Below are 15,041 nucleotides of genomic sequence, written 5' to 3'. Positions count from 1 at the left end.
TAATGGTGTGGGGTAATAACGAATAAACACTGCTTATGTTCTTGATACAATCAAATAGTCAAATAGGAAGCCAAGTACAAAGTAAATATGGCATACATTTTTAGCCTTATGATGAGTTCTTCTGCTTATTGTAGTGAGGGATTTGATGGGGAAATGGAATAATGTTCAAAATGTCAAATGCATTTTCCATTTTCCCTTTGTTACAGATAGCAGGTTGTCAAGGTAACTAGAGAACGAGGAAGGGAAGAAAGAATGAACCTGAAGAGTTATTTTCACCTGCAGCAAAGTAGCATTTCAGCAATCACAAACACTTACGGATTTCTCAAAGGTTTCATTATGTACACTGTACATATGACTGGCTAATGGAGTTGCAATGGACACTAAGTGCAGACTGATGAACAAATAATAAATGAATAAAATTAAACAAAGACAGCTGATTTTAATTTGTGACAGTTCTGTTTTTCAACTCTTTCACCCAAGACTACTCTTACAACTTCTTCATATTAGCCTGAAATAAATCATTCCCTAATATGGTAAATATTTTTTTCAATTTCTTTAAATTGCTCATAATTTGAAAACTGTTCATAAGGATTTTTAAAGATCTTTGCTTATAATCCTTATGCTACTTTTTAATGCAGTGTAGACAATGTACATCAGAGCCAGATGCTCCATTTGAGATTTGCACACCAAGGTGTATAGAAATAAATAAAGTGTTTCCTTACATTAGGTATGTGTTAGAGGACATTTAATAGTTATTAGTTCAGCATTATTCGTTTATCTTTCAATGTTGAAATCTCACTGCTTACTATAACTTTGGATGGGCATTGTTATATCACTGGCAGTAAGCCCAGAGGAAAAAAGCAAAGTTACAAAGTGCCAAAGGTTCATGGAATTTTTTTCCTGGTCAGCAGTCTGAAGTAGGTAGACTAGCATGCATTAGATCATTCAGGTTCAAACTGTAAGCTGTTCTTTCTGTTCAAATGTCCTGCAGCCTCTTACAATCAAAAAATGATGTAATGATTTTTGATGTTTTTAAAATTACAGATATCAATATACAATCACATTTAATTTTGTAAAATTAGTACATTAATACCAAAAAAAATTTTCTGAATTATTTTTGGAACATTTTGTATTAGACATGATGATAAACATTATAAATAAATAACAGGCATTCATTACATTGTATGTTTCACTTTATCAATATATGACCATAGCACAGACTACTAAGAGACACAAACAGCTCCCTCTGTTTAGTATTTTTTTAAATGTCATTAATTGAATGATGTACTAAGGGAGCAACATTCAGAATAAATACATTGAATAGTACAGTCAAGGCACTGAACTTGTTTGTTACATTTTTGATGGATTTGTGTGTTCATTGTGGCCAAGAATTGCTGGAGAATGGAACAAATATTTGAAGAGAAGGGGACATAAACTGAGGGAGCCAAACTTAAAATTAATGGACAAGCTTATATAATCAGAACCATTTTAACCTCTGTCTGGCTTAACTTCCAAGTTCTGTTTATACAAGAGACTGGATGCCTTAGCACCAGCGGCAACACATGAACAACTATGAGGCAGCTCAAAATTTGCAGTTGCTGGGAATATGTACTGTGTCAGGACAGCATTACTAGTCTGACTGGGAAGGCTGACTTCAGAACCAGAAACATTTGGCAGCCAGCAGCATTCTCCAGTAAAGTAAAATGCTGTCTGCCATAGGCTGCAATATATACATTGTTGCAGCAGTTGCACTTCCTATGCTGCAGTGAGGAAATTGCCTCAAGGTGGTTCTCTGTCTGTCGAACTACTGATGAAGTCAGCAGCTCCTTCAGCTGGAATGCTGCAAGATACATGCAGCACAAACTGCAGTGACACTAGTCACAATGTAGGTCAGCTTTTCTTATAGGCACGCTGCATGGTCCTTTCTCACCAATACCAGAATGTTGGTAAAGTATGACTTTTTGTTTTTTCTTTTTCATTGGAAATAACTAAAACATTAGGCTTTATTTATTAAGTTTTACTGTCACGTGTACTCAAGTACAGGGATGCAGGAGCACAGTGAAAGGTTTACAATGTCACCATTCATGAAGCCATCTTAGGTTTCAAGCTACCTAGGTACAAAATCTTTGAAAAAATAAAGAAATGTTAAAAGTTGAACATTGCAGTTCTTGTCAGCATAAAGCAGTAAATAAGAAATAAAGTTAAAAGTTCCAAATTACAGTCCTTCATTAATCATGAACCTGCAGTTGCTCTGTGCTGGGCTTTTCTCACAGGGGCTCAAACTCTCTCCCGTGCTGGGCTTGACCTCTTGATCCCTGCACCTCCGTGCTGCATTCTCGCTGCCAATCACCATCTAACATGTTAATATATTAAAATACTAAATAATATGCTCTTCTATATCTCAATGTTAATAAGACAAAATATCAATCTCTTGCAAGTTGCTAAGATTGATCAGTAACCTGAAAAACTTAAATAAGGACTTTTATAGATCTTTGTTTGCAATCCCTGTGCTACTCTTTAATGCAGTATACACATAAATCAAAATCAAATGCTTCATTCCAGCAGTATATGCCAAGGCACGTAGAAAGAAATAAACTTTTCTAAACATTAGACATGTTATATTAACATTGGAGAAGCTAGAATTGGTCTCCCACTCCCATTTCTGATAATATTAACTCCATGTCCATATTAGCCAATATTGTAGATAGTTATACCTTCAGGTCCTCTATTCTCTAAATCTGCTGTCATCACACCTCTCCTTGACATTACCATGAAGGAGTCTCCTCTCAACTTCTCCTCTTACTCAAGGTCGGCACAACATCGAGGCCCGAAGGGCCTGTACTGTGCTGTAATGTTCTATGTGTAGTGATCCTCAAGTTAAACCACTGCCAGTAGTCTTCCTCTAATGAGACAGCAGTCTTATGGTCTGGTAAGACTATGGTGACTTTACACAGTAATAGAAGTGTACAGCATGGAAACAGGCCCTTCAGCCCAACCTGTCCATGCTGACCAGGTTTCCTAAACCAAATTAGTCTCCTTTTACTTTGAGAGATTACACTTTGATACTTCTTCCTTTGCAACTGACCATGTTTTCTATGATCTTCTGTTTCTTTCCAAAGTTCTTAAAAAGTGTTGTGGTCTCCCAAAATTTGTTCTAAACTTTTTCACAGCTCATGTTTGAATCCTTGCAATAAGGGCTCTGCAACACAGCAGCACCTAACAGGTCTTGTGAAAATCATAAATGACATCCTACATGATTGCAATAAAGGTACGATATTCCTTCTCATCCTGTGTGCAGTCTTTTACATGATCAATCACACGAATCCTCCTCGGCTGGGATTGGGCTCTTATAGCACAGTCATAATATCCCTACTTCTGATCCAGGAGGCCGAGATTTAAAACCCATCTGCTCCAAGGGTGTGTAACAACATTTGTGCACAGATTGGTTAGAAAATATCTATCACTGCTTCTAGCTGGGTCCATTCTTATCTAACTGTAGCCACTAGCAACAGCTTCTCTTCCTCAATCTCTCAGATATCTCTGACATCTTCCACAAATCTAAACTTGTCTCCCATTTGTCTTGCATCTACCTGCTGTCATTATCTAAAATCAGCGTTGGTTTTAAAAGTAGATTCCCACTCCATCTCATTACCTACTATCTTGACTTTTCCATGACAGTTAAATTACCGGTTTATCACAGAATCCATACAGTGTGGAAACAGACCCTGGGCGCAACAAGTCCACACCGACCCAGAGAGCCTATATAGACCCATGCCCCTCTCTCACCTAATCTACACATCCCTGAACACTACGGGCAATTTAGCACAGCCAATCCATTTAGTCTGCATATCTTTGGACTGTGGAGGGAAACTGAACCCGGGTCCCTGGTGCTGTGAGGCAGCAGTGCTAACCACTGAGCTACTCCTAGCGCACAGTACTGGGCCAGCAGAAATGTTTTCCAATCAAATATTAGGAGGTTTAAACTATTGTTTTTGGTTCCAGCTCCAATTCTGTTTCCTAACTACTATTTTCACTATGACTAATTCTGTCCCTCTTGCTAACAATTTTCTGAGAATCGGGCAGTCTGTTACTTAACTTGGTGTCACGTTCAATCCTGAGATGAACTTCTGACCTCATTCCTATGATCTCTAAAACTGTTTAATTCTAATTCTGTGACAAGTTTGTCCCTACCTTAGCTGATCTGCTCCTGAAACTCTCATTCATAAGAGCATAAGAACTAGGAGCAGGATTAGGCCATCTGGCCCTTGAACCTGCTCCACTATTTAATAAGATCTTTTTGAGACTCAGCTCCACTTGCCCGCCCACTCACCATAACCCTCAATTCCTTAACTGTTCAAAAATTTATCTAGCCTTGCCTTAAAAACATTCTGTGAGGTAGATTCAACAGCTTCAATGGACAGGGAATTCCACAGATCCACAACCCTTTGGGTGAAGAAATTCCTCCTGACCTCAGTCCTACGTCTGCTTCCCTTTAGTTTGCGGCGATGCCCTCTAGTCGTAGTTTCACCTGCTAGTGGAAACAACCTCCCTGCCTCCATCTTATTTATTTCCTTCATAATATGTTTCTATAAGATCTTCCCTCATTCTCCTGAATTCCAATGAGTATAATCCCAGTCTACTCAGTCTCTCCTCATAATCCAACCCTCTCAATTCTGGAATCAACTGAGTGAATCTCCTCTGCACCTCCTCCAGTGCTAGGATATCGCTTCTCAAGTAAGGGATCCAAAACTGCACACAGTACTCCAGGTGTACATACTAGTCATACCTACTTAGTTCTCGATTCAAGTCTTCCATTGCATTCCATACTACTCCCCCAAATTCTGCCCTCTATAAAGTTGAGGACATATATAGTTTTATAATACATTTGTGGACTTAATTACATTAGATGCATTAGATACACTTAAGCTGTTGTTGTTAATGTTCTTAAAGTGGAGAAGGGGAAATCGAATAGACCTATTCATTAACATTAGCCATTTTAGAGGAGCAAGTACAGAAAAAAAAACTTCCTTAGGCAGAGAGGAAAGGACCAGAGGTGATAGAGTTCAAATAACTGGCCACTAAGCCAGAGAGAAAATGAGGATACATTTCTTCTGGTTAAAATTTGAAACACACTATTTCAAAAAAAAATTCCAAATATAAAACAATTGAACGTGAAGAAAGGACCGGGCGAATACATCACAGAAATTTAACAGCACAGGAAAGGCCGATCGGCCCATCATGCACTTGCCCCTGAAATGAACATCAGTGGCGCCTGCCAATTTTCCGGTAACCACCCGTATCTTGCGCGGGACTAATTGAGCCTGTCCTTCATAGAACCCGTACAAATATGATGCGCCCGTTGGTGTCCTTCTGAGGTGTAACACTTTACGGTTGGAACGCTGAGGAGGACCACTTCCACACGCACGGCACCCATCGACGTTGCCTGACCTTTTCTGAGATTGCCATTAGAACCTCGTCCACTCCCCACCATTTCGTGCCATGCCACAGCCACACGTATGGACGTCGCCTGACGCGATGACGTAATCGCGCGAGGGTGGTGAGTGGCAGGCGCCAGAGAGCTCGAGCTGAGCAGCAGTTCACGATCGGAACCCGCGAGAAGGGAAGGGAAAAGAGCGAGAGAAGAGTCGGGTCTTGGTGTCACTTCACCCAGCGGTATAAACTCATCAGAAAGGATCCAATACTCTGTGCAGTTATCTCTCACCTACCTGGACAGAGCTCAGCGACAGCGGGCAACTCTCTCCGGAAACATTCACACTGACAGGGATTTGCCTCTTGTCCCGTTTCTCAGTCGGTTGCAGGATGCCGTTGGCACAGTTAGCTGGTCCTTGGCCCAAAGTGGACCTGGTTCACCTAGAGACCGAGGTAAATATTTGCAACAAGTCATAACCAGACTAGAGGGAGTGTAAACTCAGCTGAGAGAGAAATGTCATTCAGAAGGAAAAGCGATACTCTTAATCCAGCTCTTGCTGTTTGGCATACAGTGAGCTGACTTGCTAAGCTCCAGCGCTTGGGGAAATTCCTCAGAAGTTGAAAGGTCCAAGGTGGGCTTCTCCGATCGCTCACACTTTCCAATGGAGGGCGGGTTAGTGTACTAAAATCATTGTCAAATGTAGCTAAATTGCTGTTTGGGGCGCCGTTGAATTTTATCGAAACAGCATCTGCAGAGGATCGAAGCGGCAGGATAACAATTCAGTTACCTTAGGCATTGCAAATGTTGGTTATGTTGCCACATTGTGGTTGCAATTATGACTATTTTTTTGGGGAAAAAATATCAGTGTTTGGCAGTTGCGTGCTTTGTGTCACCGCGTCTTCTTTGTTCAGTGATTGCGTGTGGTATCTAGCCTCCGACTTAGGATTCTGCTAACTTCAAAAATATTAATTAACGCAAAAATGAGCGCATACCTTTATATCTTTAAAAGGACGTCACATTTACGGACATTTTTTGCCAAAATTGTTTTTTATTTAGAAAATAGTGAAATGAATTATGCCGCATATTGAAGCAGCAGCTGCTGATGAAAGTGACTCGAAAAAAAAGACTATGGCCCTAATGACATTATGAACACTTTATTTAACGCATGTATGACCTTGCACCCGCAGCTACCAAATGGTTTCGTCTTCCATAATTTTCGCTTTCTAACCAAAATAATGATTTGCCACATGCTTCGTGGAGTCATCACGCAGAATGAAAACCTGAGATTGGGAGAGCGGTGAAAAGGAATTGTGTGTACAGTGGGCAAGAAAGGAACGGAGTTGCATCTAGAGCGGAACTGCTAGACAATGTACTGGAATAATTTTATTGCATCCTTCTGTACTTGAGAAGCAGGGTTTAAAAGATGAACAACGGAATATTGAAAGAAAGTAGAAAGAAACACATTGATATTGAAGCAACATTTCCCGAGGGAGGAAATTGGATCTGGGGCAGTACTATAATAAAAGCTCCTGATGGATAAAACATTACGGTTCACTTTATAAATCAAAATCGGGCTGATACGTGGCAAAATTTAGGTTTCATGGCTTGCTAATCTATTACTTCTTTCACATTTTATTGAGAAAAAAGTATTCAAAGTGATAGCAACATTTCACAGCTGAATGTGCATATTAACAACATGCGACAGAAATATAATTCTTGAAAAACAATGGTTTGTTTAAAATAGTTTAATTGAACCAGTGAGGGAAAAGATCATCTGCAATTCCATTGGAGATCTAATCCATTAAATTCTCTAGAATTTGTTACAATAAATAGTTCTTGTTTTGGTATCTATTGATCTCAGGCACTGACTATTTTGGATAAGTTCTTGACTCAAGAGTGTGAACTATCCAGTTGAAATGTTCAGGTACCAATTAAGATTGCATAACTGTATAACAATGTTCCACCTGATAAGTCTTTGATTCTCCTCAAAAACACAATCTTTGCACTCAGAGTTCTTGCACTCTAGCAACCCAACACAAGATTGCTGCAGGCCATCATCAGCAGCAGAATTGTACTCAAACACAACTGCAACCTTGTATCAGAGATAATGGGAACTGCAGATGCTGGAGAATTCCAAGATAATAAAATGTGAGGCTGGATGAACACAGCAGGCCAAGCAGCCTTGTAATTTGGGAAATCCTCCACTTTACCATTTCCATCAGGTCAGGGGATCAACCCTAGTTCAATGAAGATTGCAGGAGGACATGCAAGGAGCAGCAGCTGATGTACCTAAAAATGGGATGTCAACCTGGTGAAGCTACACAACAGGACTATTTGGAGCCAAAATGAAATAATATTCAGAGTTAAGCAATCCAACCAATGGATCTGATCTAACCTTTGCAATTCTGCCACATCCAGTCATGAGGGGCACTGGACAATTAAACACCTCACTGAAGGAGGAGCTCCAAAAAAATCCCCATTGTCAAATGATGAAGGAGCCTAGCATGTCAATACAAAAGATAATGCTGAAGCATTTGCAACAGTGCTCTGTCAAAAGTGCCAGGTACTATATCAAGGAACTGTCGAAGGCACTACACACTGCATAGGCTCTGTCAATGTTCTGGCAATCGTACTGAAGCTATAAGCTGCAGAATTTGCTGTGCACCAAGACAAATGGTTCTAGGACAGCTGCAACACTGGCATCTACCTGACAATGTGGAAAATTGCTCAGATCCATTCTGTATAAAGCAGGGCAAATCCAATTAAGTTGGTTATGTTCGCCTCATTCTTCTCTCGATTATCAGTAAAATGATGAAAAGAGTCATCATAGTGTTATCAGGTTGCACTTTCTTAGCAAGAACCTGCTGTCTACACTCAGCTTGGGTTCCACCAGGGCCACTCAGCTCCTGACTTCACAACAGCCTTTGTTTAACAAAGACATCAAAGCTGCATTTGACCAAATGTGGTATCAAGGAGCTCTAGCAAAACTAATGTCAGTGGGAATCAGGGAGAATCTCTCCACAGTTTGGAGCCATACCTGAGGCAAAGGAAGATGATCGTGATTGTTGGAGGCCAGTCATCTTTGTTCCAGGATATCTTTTTGGGAATTCCAAGGGTAATGTCAGAGGCCTAATTGTCTTCAGCTGCTTCATCGATTACATCTTCATTATAAGATCAGATGTGGGAAGCTTCCTCAGAGAATGAAGCAGCCCACATTCAAATGCAGCAGGACCTGGATAATATCCAAGTTTGAACTGACAAGTGACAAGTGAAATTCACATCAAACAAGTGCCAGGGAATGATCATATCCAGCAAGAGTGAGCTTAACTTTCAGCCCATGACATTCAATGTCATTTCCATCACTGAAACTCCCATAGAGGTCACCATTATCCAGAAATTGAACTGGAATAGCCAAATAAATACAGTGGCTACAAGGCCAGGTCAGAAGTTAGGATTCTGTAGTGAGTAACTCACCTTCTGACTCCCCAAAATCTATCCATCATACATAAGACTCAAGTTAGGAGTCTGACTAGATTCCTTCCAAGTTCCACAATGAGTTCAGCTCCAATATTTTAGAAGTTAGACACCATCCAGAACCCAACAGCCCAATTAAACCACATCTAGAAACATTCACTCCTTCAATCACCAATGCTCCATTACAGCAGTGTGCCCATCTACAAAGTACACTGTATAATTACACAAGTGTTTCAAGGACAGTACCCTCCAAACCCCTGGCTATGAACATATAGAAGGGCAAAGCAGCAGATACATGGGCTGACTACCATATGCAAGTTCTTCTCCAAGCCAGTCTCAATCCTGACTTGGGACTACATCACAGTTCCTTCACTGCTGGGCCTTCACTCCTGGAACACCCCATTCCCAACATCATTGTGGATCTACAGACAACAAGTTATCTGCAGCAGTTCAAGAAGACCATTACTTCCTTGAATCCAACTCAGGAATTGACAATGCATGTTACCTGAGCCAGTAATGCCCATATCCCAAAAATGGGAAAAAAAATCCAATTTCTTTTTCCTTTCAAATTCCTGGAATTTGTTGTCACTTCCCAAAACTGAAAGTATATTTTCCGGAACTCCATGTTTGAACCCACCCAGCAAAGCTACCACCCCGACATGGTAACAAAACTGTTCTTATTAAAGGTGTTATATTTGGCAACCTGTCAGAAAAATATCCTCTATCTTTTTTCTGTGAGCTGCCTGAAGCCTTTGGCATTGCTGATTATGTGAATCTTGAACATCAAAGCACTGCTGAGAAGCTCAGTGGAACTGCTGTCTTCTGGTTCATGCTTATCTATCTAGTTGTAGACAGATTATTGCTTACAATAGTTTCCCTTTAAACTAATGTGCAGTTATCTTTGTGTCTGAAGGATACTTCAAATCTATATTCTGCCGTTTGGGCAACATTGTTCAGAAATAGAACATTAGTTTCCATGTGATCATTAACAATATGCAGCTCACTACCATCTCCCTAAATTGTTACATTACTTGTCCAGATTCTAGTACTAGTTCAGCAGAAATTCCCTCCGATTAAACAATAGGAGGGCTAAAACCACTGCCTTCGGTCCTTGCTACAAACTCAATTTCCTGTTACTAGTTCCATTCCCCCTTCTGGTAGATGTTTGAGAACATACTGTGCACAACTTTGTTTCCATTAATTTACCACAAGATGAGTTGCCAACCGTGCACCCACACCATTCACAAGCTAGACTATTTCCACTGTTACAAATTTTTTAAAAAATCATCAGTGGAATGTGGGCATGCTGATTGGACCAAAATTAATTGCCTAACCCTCGCTACCTGTAAGAAGTTAGTGGTGAGCTGTCTTCATGAACTGCAGCAATCCATTTGGTGCATATATGTTAGGGCAAGTATTCCAAGATTTTGACCTAGCAATCCTGAAGGAATGACAATATATTTTGAAGTTAGAATGTTGGTCTTTTTGATGTTGATTGAGGGATAAATATTAGTCAGAAACACCATGGATATTTTACATTCACCCAAGCATGCAGATGGGACATTAGAATAATATCACACCTGAAGGTTGGCATATCTGACAGTGCAATAGCCCAATCCTCCTGCAGATGTGTCAGTCTTGATTGTTGTATCATGTCCTGGGTTGTGACCGGGACCTTGTGATTCAGAGTGAAGTGTTCTGAAAACATAGTGGTACAGTATACAGATTATGCTTAAAAATTAGCCATTAAGCTACATGGATCTGGAACTTGTGTCTTTAGAATCGGAGAGGTTTGAAAATGTGTAGAATTTTAGAATTGATACTTGGTTTAGCTGTGAGCCACTGCATGTCATGAAGACATGACTGGCAGAGTTTGAGATAAATATTCTGCAGGCTGAAAGATAGAATGTTGACTAGGATTGCATTAGTATAGTCAAGCCTAGAGATTACAAGGGATGGATCAAGGTTTTAGCAACAGTTTAATTAAAGCAGAATGCTGGCTTGGCTATGAGCTTGGATGCTAAATATGGGTTCAAATATATCATCAAAATTGTGAACATTATGGGTTAGTTTGTTTCTAGAAAGTGGGCTGGAATGGGTGGCAAGGAATTTGAATTTATGCTGAGATTGAACGTTTCATTCTTCTTATTTAGTTGGAGTTTCTGCCATCTTTTGAGACTGTTCGCTTTTCAATGAAAGAAACCCCCACAGCTCTGACAGACCAAAAATCAGTGGGCAAGATTTCACTTTCTTTAAACCTTTTACTGTAACAAATCAACTAAAATCAACATAATTGAAATATGACTTAACAGGTAATGATACTTTGAATAAGAAGTTAAACTTCACTTTAAATAGTTGATAGATCAAAGATATCGTTAATTTCAAGCACTTGCATCATATTCTGCACAAATGCAGCATCACTTTCAACCCCAGTCTTTCCAACTTGACTTCTTGCACATAGGATCCCTCAGTAGTTCTTCATGATTTTGGTTTTACAGTGATTTCTGCTGATAGCTGTATCTAAGATTCCGGGATAGAATTAATACTGATTGTTCAGATTTCTATAAACCTTTTTTGGTTTGGATTATGACTGTTCTGATGGCATAACTTTCCAGAATGCCTTTTAAACTGATTAAAGCCAATTAACTGATTCACAGTCTGGTCCTCAGGGACAAGTACCCAACTTGTCAGCTTTCAAACCACTTTTACAATCAGCCCCTTTCAACTCAGTTGCATGTTGCTTCACCAAGTGTGGAGATGTATTTTCTTCTTGCTGCCTGACAGTTTATATGAATTCTATGCTCTGAAATGCCTGCTTAAGACCAGTTGCCATAGCTTTCATCTCCATAGAAATGTCAGTGTTTAACTCCTTAGACCCTCATTTTCTCAACTGGGAATCCAATCACTCCCCTTTCTAGAACTGTACGTTTTCATACTCTCTTCCCTCAGCACGTATTTCTAATTGACTTGTCCAGAAGTGTTATTACATACTTCTGAAGTAGGTGTGATTGGAACCCAGGACTCCTGACTCAGAGTTAGGGATATTACCACTGCACCACAAGATCCGTTTCTATTAGCATATATTTGCAATAATGGGAGAATCCATAAACCAGTGAGAATCTGAGAGATCCTGATGTGATCTTTCCTGATTGAAATCATTTTTAGTCCTGTACAGCAAGATAATTTTAAGGAATATGATGTAGAGATGTTTGATTTATTTATACTTTAGTGTCAATTATTTTAGTGCTTGAATTTGGACTAGCAGATGTGGGTTTTAGTTTGGTTGTTGAAAGGGTTAATCCTCAATTTGCAAGTTAACCATCTTAATTCTGTTTCTCCATAGATGCTGCCAGACCTACTGAGTTTCTCCAGTGTTTTGTTTTTATTCCATATTTCCAGCATCTGCAGTATTTGGCAAATAACAGCGAGAGTGTAATGGGTTTTTGTTTTCATTGATTGAGGAAGAGTTGTATATTAAGCTTTCGAATTTGGAAGGCCAGAAATTTTATCTTTTTTGATTAGAGGAAACACCCATAGTTTTGGAAAAGCTTTGGGTTTCAGTTTGGCGGTTTTTCAGAAGTCTTGATTGAAGGTGAATATGTAACACAATTGTCCCTGAGAAAGGGAAATAGGTTTTATACCCATTCGCGGGATGAGGGAGTCACTGGCTAGAACAGCATTTATCATGCATCCCAGAAGGCAGTTAGGAATCAACCAGATTGCTGTGAATCTGGAGTCACATGTAAGCCAGACCAGGAGATGATAGTAGTTTCCTTCCCAAAAGGACATTAGTGAACCAGATGGGTTTTCCTGACAGTTGACAATGGGTTCACAGTCATGCTGAGACTCTTAATTCCAGATTTTTAATCTGATTTAAAATCCTACTTGGTATGGTGGTATTTGAACCTGGGTTCCCAGAACATTCCCTGGATCTCTGCATGAACAGTCCAACAATTAAACCATCAAGCCATCACTTCCCCTCACCTCAATGTAAGGAGTTTAGTTTACAAGTTTGATAATGGATATGCTTGGTTTAAACGCTGAAGGGCTGATTTGAAGCTGAGAAAGTCTAAACTCCGTTATGTGAAGACTGAAGGAATATGCTATCTGATTCTAATTTCTTGGGAATTGAGGTTATGGTTGAATTTAACTAAATATGACAGAGAGAGAAATTTTCTCTCTGGTGTGAGTGTTGTAAACAGGTTTCTTTTGCAATTCATGAAATTGTATTTTGCAGTGTATTTTGAAATTCTTGTCTTTCAAATTGGCATGGAAGGGTGATGGCCTGAAGGCTGGCTGGGACCTGTACTTTTAGCTCCTGAACAGTAGGATTCGTTGTCTGAAACCTTTTAGTACTGAAAGGGCTGGTTGTAAGTAGGCTGCCACATCAAGATGAGGACAGGCTGGAGCTCATCGAGAGGATAACAGTTTCATTTGACTAGACACTGATTAGTCTTGTCTCTTTCATGATATATTTCATGATCTGACAATGAAAGACCATAGGATAGTGAAGTTGCACCATTGAATAATGGCTGAAAGGTATCATCATTAACAGCTACAGGAGTGGCATAATAGCATTTGATGTTATTGTGCCATGTTCTCAAGTTTAGGACAAAAAAAGGAATAAATCACCAGGCAGACTATAGACCGTAAATTAATTTCTTCAAGAAACTCAAGGACTGTGAATAATCTTCAGAAGTTGCAGCTTGCACTGGAAGATTTGAGGTTCAGACTGGTGGCCCAACACCTGTAGTTACTGCAAAGCATTCTGGATGGAAAGACAATATGCAGAAAATTTAACATTGACCTTCTGAAAGTTTTTGTCTGGGACATGAGAAAAGAAGTGAAAATCTTTCAGAGTTGTCCGATATAAGATAAACTCAAAGTATGGCTGAAGACTGCTTTGCACCTATAAAATACACTGTTCTTTAGTCTTGTACAGTCTTATCAGATTCGCTTTTCTTGTTGAGTGAAAGCTGATTGTGATCACCTTGTACCACTGAAAATACTGTACATACGTCATGTTTTCACTAGCCACACGCTTCTTTTTATGAAAACTTTAAGTCACATGAACTAGCATAATCATAGGAGGAAGTGACAATTAGCATCTCCTTCTAAGGTTAGCAATATTCACTTGACTAGGAAGTGTACAATTTCCATGTCTTCTTTTTCAATCTGCTGGACTCTGCTTTGTTCTGAAGGTGATCTCTCTCATTTACTTTTAAGAGGTGATCTTGAGTTGTCAAATTACTGGAAGTGGCCACAATGAAAACATTGAACACCCCATGCTGGCCAATCCTTTGAATTGCCTCCTTGCACCACAAAATCAACATTTCAAAATTCCAGTTCCTGCTGTTTCCCCATTTGTGTCAGGTTTTATTAGGCAGGGCAAATGTCTTTGGGCCGAGGCCACTGATGGCCTCAGACACAGCCTCTGCTTTGTGTCAGTCACTCAAGTGGAGGTGATGGCCTAGTGGTATTATTGCTGGACTGTCAATCCCGAGATCCAGATAATGTTCTGGGGACCTGAGTTTGAATCCCACCAAAGCAGATGTTGGAATTTGAACTCAGTAAAAATTGTAAGGATAGTAGTGGTAAGTTGTGTGTGGAGTCAGATGAGATAGGGGAAGCGCTAAATGAATATTTTTCAACAGTATTCACTGTAGAAAACGACAATGTTGTCGAGGAGAATACTGAGATACAGGCTACTAGACTAGGTGGGGTTGAGGTTCACAAAGAAGAGGTATTAGAAATCCTCCAGAGGGTGAAGATAGATAAGTCCCCTGGGGTGGATGGGATTTATCCACGGATCCTCTGGGAAGCCAGGGAGGAGATTGCCGAGCCTTTGGCATTGATTTTTAACTCGTCATTGTCTACAGGAATAGTGCCAGATGACTGGAGGATAGCAAATGTGATTCCCCCCTTCAAGAAGGGGAGTAGAGACAACCCTGGTAATTATAGATCAGTGAGCCTTACCTCAGTTGTTGGTAAAGTGTTGGAAAAGGTTATAAGGGATAGGATTTATAATCATCTAGAAAAGCATAAATTGATTAGGGATAGTCAGCACGGTTTTGTGAAGGGAAGGTCGTGCCTCACAATGCTTATTGAGTTCTTTGAGAAGGTGACCAAACAGGTA

The 15,041-nt window shown here is 39.9% G+C and overlaps 1 protein-coding gene across 3 annotated transcripts in view; it reads left to right on the top strand.

The window, feature by feature from the left end:
• The window catches only part of LOC125464939 (ribosomal protein S6 kinase 2 alpha-like), a 302,768-nt gene that overhangs the window by 24,945 nt on the left and 262,782 nt on the right, over positions 1-15,041 (top strand). For 2 of the 3 annotated variants that reach the window (XM_048557881.2, XM_048557880.2), the window contains exon 1: positions 5,574-5,883. The exons of the other annotated variant lie outside the window; for it this stretch is intronic. In XM_048557881.2, coding sequence (XP_048413838.1) covers positions 5,821-5,883 — 63 coding nt within the window. In that variant the 5' untranslated portion in view covers positions 5,574-5,820. Of the gene's footprint in view, positions 1-5,573; positions 5,884-15,041 lie in introns of those variants that run through there. 3 annotated transcript variants of the gene reach the window in all.

Source organism: Stegostoma tigrinum, chromosome 24, assembly GCF_030684315.1.
Source record: "Stegostoma tigrinum isolate sSteTig4 chromosome 24, sSteTig4.hap1, whole genome shotgun sequence".
Classification (NCBI taxonomy): Eukaryota; Metazoa; Chordata; class Chondrichthyes; order Orectolobiformes; family Stegostomatidae; genus Stegostoma; species Stegostoma tigrinum.
This window is presented reverse-complemented; position numbering and strand designations above follow the sequence as displayed.